Source organism: Epinephelus moara, chromosome 5 (assembly GCF_006386435.1).
Source record: "Epinephelus moara isolate mb chromosome 5, YSFRI_EMoa_1.0, whole genome shotgun sequence".
NCBI classification, from domain to species: domain Eukaryota; kingdom Metazoa; phylum Chordata; class Actinopteri; order Perciformes; family Serranidae; genus Epinephelus; species Epinephelus moara.
Window position 1 is genome coordinate 4,592,804 of NC_065510.1, and position 7,815 is coordinate 4,600,618.

The window sequence follows — 7,815 nt, forward strand, 5'->3', positions numbered from 1 at the left end:
ACACACAGTGTGTGGAGGCTTTATTGTCTTCACAATTTATTGTTTCTTATCTGTGAAATTAAAGTAAATCAAAGCTTTGTTTCCACTGAGGGAAATGGTTTCAGCTTACAGAGACAGACAGGAGGTCTGCGTCACTGTGACGTGGAGTTACATTTCTGGGGAGGTGCACATCAGGCTGCGGCGTGGGGTACGACGTAGGGTACGGTGTTGAGTCAACACAGAAGTATAAATTCCGCGTTAAGTACTAGGCTTACGTTTAGTTGGTGCAACTAACGTCATGTTCATTCTAAAGACCGGTCTCAACAAAGAGCGACTTAGCAGTTTGGACCAGACTAAGTTCAGACCAGTTGGTGCAGCCGGCTCCTCGGTCCAGAAAAGACAAACAATAAGACAGAAGACAGGAAACAGTCGGTTCAGTCTGTTGATCACATGTCAGTCAGTATGTTAATATTATAACAATAAAACGTTGAGAACATACATGACGTATATCTCTCTCTTCCTCCTCAGTATCTGTCGGAGCTTCTCTTCGATCAGCCAATCGTCTGCACTGTCTCAGCAGCTGATGTTCAGGCCGCCTTCAACGCCATCATCAGCCGGATCCAGAGATTGTGAGACTCACCTGATATGAGAAACACCTGCAGCCTGTTGCATCAGCAGAGTTTCACTATCACAAACAGGTCGCACCAGTTAGTCACAACGTAGAGTTCAAATGAACACCTCCGTCAAACAGGTGGAGCTTTTCCTTCTGCTTCCTGCTGATGCTGATAGCGACACTGAGCGCGCTCTGTTCCAGTTTTCTATTGAAGTTCTGACGGCCTTTCCAGAGATAAGGACGAGAGATTATTAAAAAGACGTATGAGAAATAATTAGTACCGTCTGTCATTTTGAATATTCAGAACATTAATCTTCATGATGCATTCACTGGAAATAGGAATTTCCATTTGCAGTGATTGGTGCCTGTAACAGAAACGTCTACCTGTTCAGGTGTTGTTTTTATCACCTCGAGATGGAGGGACACTGATGTAGTTATTAATGATGACTGCTGACCTTCGCACAAAACATCAAACACAACGAGCTGAACGAGAACGATGAACCCGTCCTCCAGGTTCACCTCCTGACTGCGCTGATGAAACACCACTTTTGTGTATTCCATTATAATCGGTTGAATCGTAGAGACGGTGCATCTAATCAAACGTGTGATCAGCTGCTGCGACAGGCTGCTAACTCGATCCTGCTCTCATCAGTTAATGTTGAATATCACATCAGTCATTTATTACTGTATGTTGTGTTTTCCAGCTGTAACTGTAACTCCCAGACGCCGCCCACCGTAAAGGTGGCGGTGGTTGGAGATCAGAGCTACCTGAGCACCGTCCTCTGCTGCTTCGTAGAGCAGCTGGCCAGCAAAACGCCTGATTGGCTGAGCTACGTCCGTTTCCTCATCCTCCCCGTTGGTACGCAGAAACTCCCACACGTCATCTCGTGACATGTAAACCAGCTGGTCATGAACCTTCCCATGATGCTCTATGTGTTTATTATCACCCCACCAGGAGCCCACCCACTGGCCAAGTACCTGGCCACCCTGGACAGTAAATTCAACAGCCTGTTCATGGACGCCGGCTGGAGGGAGCTGTTTGGCCGCGTGGAGTCTCCTCCTCTTGGTATGACAGACCTCTGACCTCGGATGAGATCATCAGATTAACCTGAATGTGCTCGTAGGAGTTATGAGTGACACACCAACACATGCCGCAGTATATCTGCTCTCTGATTCCCATCGCGTCTCCTGTGGTTCTCGTGGTCTCCAGAGGATCGAGTCATGGTTTCATCTTCTTCCAGTGCTGCTTCACATGGTTTCCTAAGGGTGGGAATCTCTGGGAACTTCACAGTTTGAGTCCACTCGTGGCTGCAGACCAGAATCCTGTACAGGTCCATCTGGGATAAGCTGTGCCCGCCCATATCCATACAGCTCAGTAATAGAGTAGTGTTTGGAGTCAGTGAGGTCACTTCAGGGTTAACTCTATACAGAGGAGTTTCATCATCATCATCATCGTCATCATCATCATCATCACACTAAATAAATAAGATACTCTATACTAATGTCACACACAGCTCAGTGACACCTGCACGTCATTCAAGTCTCGGCTGAAGGTGAATTTTTGGAGAGTGTTTTCAGTGTTTCTACATTTTCCGTTAGAAGATCACAGAGTATCGTTTATATCCCACTGACATTTTACTGTCTCACAGTCGCAGACACTTTCTGTACCGTTTCATCTCATATCATATGAAGTACTTCATGCATGACCGTTTCATCTCATATCATATGAAGTACTTCATGCATGGTTCTGATGATGTCACTCATCATTAATAGCCCCGCCTCTTTCACATGAACGTGCTCGTGGCTGATAGGAAAACCCAGAGTTGACTGAACTAGTTCATAACCAGCTCTGTAGCAGCAGTTATCCAGACGCTGGATGTGACGGGTGAGTCAGAGCAGAGGAGGAGGAGATATCCTGGGGAAGATGAACTGCTTTCACAGTACTGAGGCCTCTGGTCTCTGGTCTCTGGTCTCTGGTTACCCTCTCTCTAGTCTCGCTCACCAGACCTTTCTCAAGAAAAGAAAGGTCTGGCTGCGCCGACTCTCACTTTAAGATTGGAGGAAAAAACGCCCCAGCTGCTTGTATTTCTTTCAACCAATCACAATCGTTCTGGGCGGTGCCACAGCAACGGTGCGCTTGCAAAAATATTGCCGGGGGGAAACAGGTTTTGGTGTAACACGCCCACAAAAATATCGCCTACAGGACGCGAACCATGGCAGAAAAATGGCTACATCCCTGCAAGATCAAACACCGCAAAAGTTAGTAAAGGACGTGTTGAAAACTGCAACCGGAGGTGGTAGGGCGGGACTTCAGTGGGTGGCTTATTCCGCCCAATGAGAGGCTGATCTTTGCAGCGAACTTCCACTCACTCAGACTACCCTCCCTCAGGTGTAGATGCTGACTGTGTTTGACAGGTAACACTCACTGGTAAACTCTCTCTCAGGTGACGATGTGCTCTCTGTTCCACAGATCCTGTGGGTGTAGCAGGTCGAGTGTCTCAGTATCTGAGCGGAGCTGCTGTTTCTCACCTGTGTCCGATCTCAGAGGCCATGCTGACCTGCAAACACAAGAGGTATGATTCTTACCTGTCAGGATCAGACCTCAAACCTTGAGTGTGTCTTAAACCATGTACGTCTGTTCGTATTCGTGCAGTACACTACGCACTTCCTGTGTGGTGCACTTATTTCAACAGGGTGGTGTTGTCTCAAATCGCACACTGTTGTTTTGCTCTTACTGAACCGCTCCTTCTTCTTCCTCTTTGTCTTCTTTTTAAACTGTGAAATGCAAACAGGTGGTGGAACATTATCACTGACATTTGACCGCTGTCTCCGCCCACACATAAAACAAACTTATGCCACAACATCACAGCTGATTCAAATGTGCCGCCGTAGCGAGGAGCAAGTTAGCCCCCTGAGTTCCATAACAATGTTGCATGTAGTCGTCTGGCTACACTCGCTTTGTTCCCCGAGTCCCCTCCTTTCCTGTTCGGTCTCTGTTCAGTCCTGACATTGAGACGTACAGCGCCAGGTGTCCACAGACGGCGACAGTACGTTTGTCCTCCGTTTCTGAACGTCATGAGAAGAAGCTCTGTGACCTGCTAAGAGCTGAACTTTGCAAAAACTGTATTTACTTTGTGTTTGTGAGGAGGAGTTTTCCCATTCACCTCAACACAGAGTTTACCACAGCAGCAGCAGCAGCAGCAGCAGCAGCATCTAGTGGACACGAGAGGAATCACAGTGTAACACACACAAAATCTTTGACTCCACAGTTGATTTATTCAGTTCTGTCATTTTGTTTTTAACTGTTTGAATCTGTTCTTCTTCTGCAGCCCCGACGACGACTCCTGTCAGAAGTTTGTCCCTTTCATCGGGGTGAGAAACTCTGTGTCAAGTGCTCCTAATAAACAAGTACTGCAGAGTGTTACGTCATGGACTTGATGCTTCGCTGCTGCAGTGTCGGATCTACTGTGTCAAAGTTATTAACACATTATCTTACAGATGCATACGCAGCACAACAGAGGCGTCACCTGTAGATTTATTTTAGTCGGTCAGCAGGAAGTAGTCTGGTCTCAAACGTCAGACTCAGAAAAGGATTTATTACCAAGTGTGTTTTCACTTACAAGGAATTTGCTTTGGATTTTTGGTGCATACATTTAACATACAATAAACATAATAAGAGGGATGAAAATAATGCAAAGCACTGCAACACTCAAAATATGACAAAGATAAATATAAATATGTAGAACAGAGCTGTGACGGAATATAGAGACCTGGTTTGTGCAGTGTGCAAAGATAAGAGTCCAAGAATGTAACGAATATATCGACGTGAGAGGAGACCATGTTGACGAGTTCAGCTGCAGTCGGGAGGAAACTGTTTTTGTGGCCTAAGTTTATTCTAACAGGAAGTGGCGTTGGTTAAAGGCGACTGAAAGCAGACATATTTATAGACAGAAGAAGAAGAGAGACACTGATGCTTTGAGATATTGGTGCTGTTAGAAATGTCTGATGATGTTTTCTTGAACCTGAAAGATCTGCTTTCATGAGACGTTGCCATGGTGATGTCACAGGGTTACTGTGTTGAGATGAAGTCACATGATCTGTGTCTGTCCTCAGCTGGTGAAGGTCGGCCTCGTGGAGCAGAACTTTAGGTCCACCTCAGGTAGACGCGCCTCACCTGTCACCTCCCCCAGCCCCTCCCCCCACAGCCCCTCTCCCCTCTTCATCTCATCTTTATCGTCATTAAACTTTATCTTATGATCTTCTTCACTTTATCTCTGGAAACACAAACTTCACATCTGCTCCTCTCCCCACAGTTGACTCGGATGACATCATACTGGGATCTCCTCCCTCCCAATCAGGAGCTCTGATCAGCATCACCTCCACACCTCCTCCCTCCCCCTCCATCAGGTACTTCCTGTTTGTTTTTTCTTTCAAAACAAAGGCGGTTACTCTCTAATAAGAGCCATAACCTGTGTCTCCTCCTCTTCCTCCTCTCTGTCCAGCTGTCCGGGGGAGGTGATGGGTCTGCAGGTGGACTACTGGAGCAGTCAGGCAGGAGGAGGAGGAGGAGAGCGGAGGAGGGAGGTGGGGATGAAGAACACTCTGAAGAGTAACTTCCGCTGTCTGCAGGTGTCGAGGCTCAGCGGAGGAGAGCTGATGAGCATGACGGTGGTGACCAAAGAGAAGAACAAGAAAGGTGAGGAAGACGAGAGGTGATGAAGATGGTGATGATAATGATGATGATGACGATGAAGGTGTGTGTCTGTCAGTCATGTTCCTCAGTAAGAAGACAAAGGAGAAGGAGGCGGAGTCGAGGAGTCAGCAGATCGAAGGAATCAGCAGACTGATCTGTACCTCCAAACACCAACACACACTGAGAGGTAGAGACACACACACACACACACACACACACACACAGGTGTGAGCAGGTGTTTGAGTGACATCATGGCGTCCTGTGTCTCCCTCAGTCTCTATAGATGGAGTCGAGTGGAACGATGTCAAGTTCTTCCAGCTCGCTGCTCAGTGGCCGACACACGTCAAACACTTTCCTGTGGGGATCTTTGGATACAACAAACCCTGAACCTCCTCCTGCTCCTCCTCCTCCTGCTCTTCCTCCTCCTCCTTCTCTTCCTCCTACTCTTCCTCCTCCTCCTGCTCTTCCTCCTCCTCCTTCTCTTCCTCCTGCTCCTCCTGCTCCTCCTCCTTCTCCTCCTCCTGCTCCTCCTGCTCCTCCTCCTCCTGCTCCTCCTGCTCCTCTACTGTATCACATGACCTCTTAGTGGGCGTGTCCTTGTGAACCCCACATGGTCTCCTCCTCCTCCTCCTCCTCCTCCTCCTGCTCCTCCTGCTCCTCCTCCTTCTCCTCCTCCTGCTCCTCCTGCTCCTCCTCCTCCTGCTCCTCCTGCTCCTCTACTGTATCACATGACCTCTTAGTGGGCGTGTCCTTGTGAACCCCACATGGTCTCCTCCTCCTCCTCCTCCTCCTCCTCCTGCTCCTCCTGCTCCTCCTCCTCCTCCTGCTCCTCCTGCACCTCCTCCTTCTCCTCCTCCTGCTCCTCTACTGTATCACATGACCTCCCTGTGGGCGTGTCCTTGTGAACCCCACATGGTCTCCTCCTCCTCCCACTTTAACTCCTCCCAGCTTCAGCAAACCTTTAGCGGCGTGTCCTCCTCATGACCCGCGGTCTCTTTTATAAACACTGCAGACGCACAAAACGAGGCCTGTAGGGAACGAACATTTGGCGCTGTAGATGGTGAGCTGGTGAATTGGCGCCGGGTTGTAGAAACTAAATGTCCAAAACATGTTTAAATTTCGCCACATGACACATTACATGAAGATCCGTTTATTGAAGAGATTCCATCAAGTCGTTTCGTTTGTGCTCCTGAGCCAGAACATTTCCATAAACACCTTTAGGCTGTAAAAATGATCGGCCGACTCAAACCTCACATGGCGCTGTCTCACCGTCACAGAGGGCCGGACTGCACGCTGCTGACACTCGTGGTCATCTGTGGAGCGCTGCAGCTGCTGAAATACACACATCAGTCAAACAGCATGAAATAACAGAGCGTCAGCAGTCATGATGAATCTGCTGTAACACAGTGCAGACATCACCAAGTGTGGTTTGGGTTTCAGTCTTGTGTGTAAAATCGCTGCAGTGAACACGACCGTGATGTCACTGGAGACACGGCGGTGCCGCTGCACGCTCTGCTTCTCCAGCCACCCGCACACATGGATTTATAACAGTGGACCAGCAGGTGTATGCACGGTTTTATAAATCAGAATATTCTTTGGCACTTGCCATCATTGGCTTTAGTCCTCACGTACTCTTTTCATATGGATCCTACGCCATGCGGGGGTGGGCGATACCACAGAAGAAGAGACGTGTCATCCATGTTTATACAGTCCACGTGCCCCTCCCCCCCTCCGTTTTGTACCAGCAGACGAGGTGATGCCTCGCCTTTCTTTTTCTCTCTCGTCATGTTGGAATAGAAATATTTGTACCATGAAAGTTACTTTTTAATAATTTGTATGAATTCTGCTGTTGATATTTAATAATTACTGTAAATACTGTACACAGCCTCAACTGTCTCTGTAACGCTTGTAATAATTATAATAATAATGATAATGCAGTTTATATGTGGATTAATGGATTAGTTTGATTTGATACCAGTCTGGATTTTTTACGTTCTGTTACGTGGAGGTGTCGTCACAGCAGGCAGACCGAATCATTGTGACGTGGCACAAACAGCAACAGTCAGTGTGTGGAGATCTGTGACGTCACTGAACTTGTTGATTTCTGTTGACATTTTAGCTGTAAGTGTGACATTTAAAGATAAATACAGAAAAACTTCAGAGCTGTTATTAAATCACTGAACTCAACAGGCCTTTAATTCAGAGTATGAATAACTGACAGAGTGATGGAGGACTGGACACAGACTCTGGCTTCATGAAGCGAGTCACCACTTGTCTTTTCATCCTCTCTGCTGCAACCAGACCAGGCCTCTAATTGAGACAGGCCTTTATTTCTTAAAATATGTGGCCACACTGGGGTGGTAAAAGGGACTGCACGTTTAATTGAGATTAAGCTTTAAGGCGCCGCCCCCAGACTAAGACTGTTGCAAGTGGACCGACAGTCCTCATCGGGGTCCATCAGTGGACCGACAGTCCTCATCGGGGTCCATCAGTGGACCAGCAGTCCTCATCGGGGTCCATCAGTGGACCA

At 47.7% G+C, this 7,815-nt stretch overlaps 2 protein-coding genes across 51 annotated transcripts in view; both read left to right on the forward strand.

The window, feature by feature from the left end:
• Positions 1-5,763, forward strand: part of LOC126389694 (phosphofurin acidic cluster sorting protein 1-like) — a 30,895-nt gene extending 25,132 nt beyond the window's left edge. The window contains exons 15-24 of the mRNA XM_050043482.1: positions 508-608; positions 1,297-1,451; positions 1,548-1,658; positions 3,063-3,165; positions 3,922-3,964; positions 4,706-4,751; positions 4,906-4,999; positions 5,095-5,288; positions 5,362-5,472; positions 5,560-5,763. Of these exons, the coding sequence (XP_049899439.1) occupies positions 508-608; positions 1,297-1,451; positions 1,548-1,658; positions 3,063-3,165; positions 3,922-3,964; positions 4,706-4,751; positions 4,906-4,999; positions 5,095-5,288; positions 5,362-5,472; positions 5,560-5,672 (1,071 nt within the window). The 3' untranslated portion in view covers positions 5,673-5,763. The remainder of the gene's footprint in view (positions 1-507; positions 609-1,296; positions 1,452-1,547; positions 1,659-3,062; positions 3,166-3,921; positions 3,965-4,705; positions 4,752-4,905; positions 5,000-5,094; positions 5,289-5,361; positions 5,473-5,559) is intronic.
• The window catches only part of LOC126389674 (spectrin beta chain, non-erythrocytic 1-like), a 187,156-nt gene that overhangs the window by 89,316 nt on the left and 90,025 nt on the right, over positions 1-7,815 (forward strand). The window lies entirely within an intron of this gene.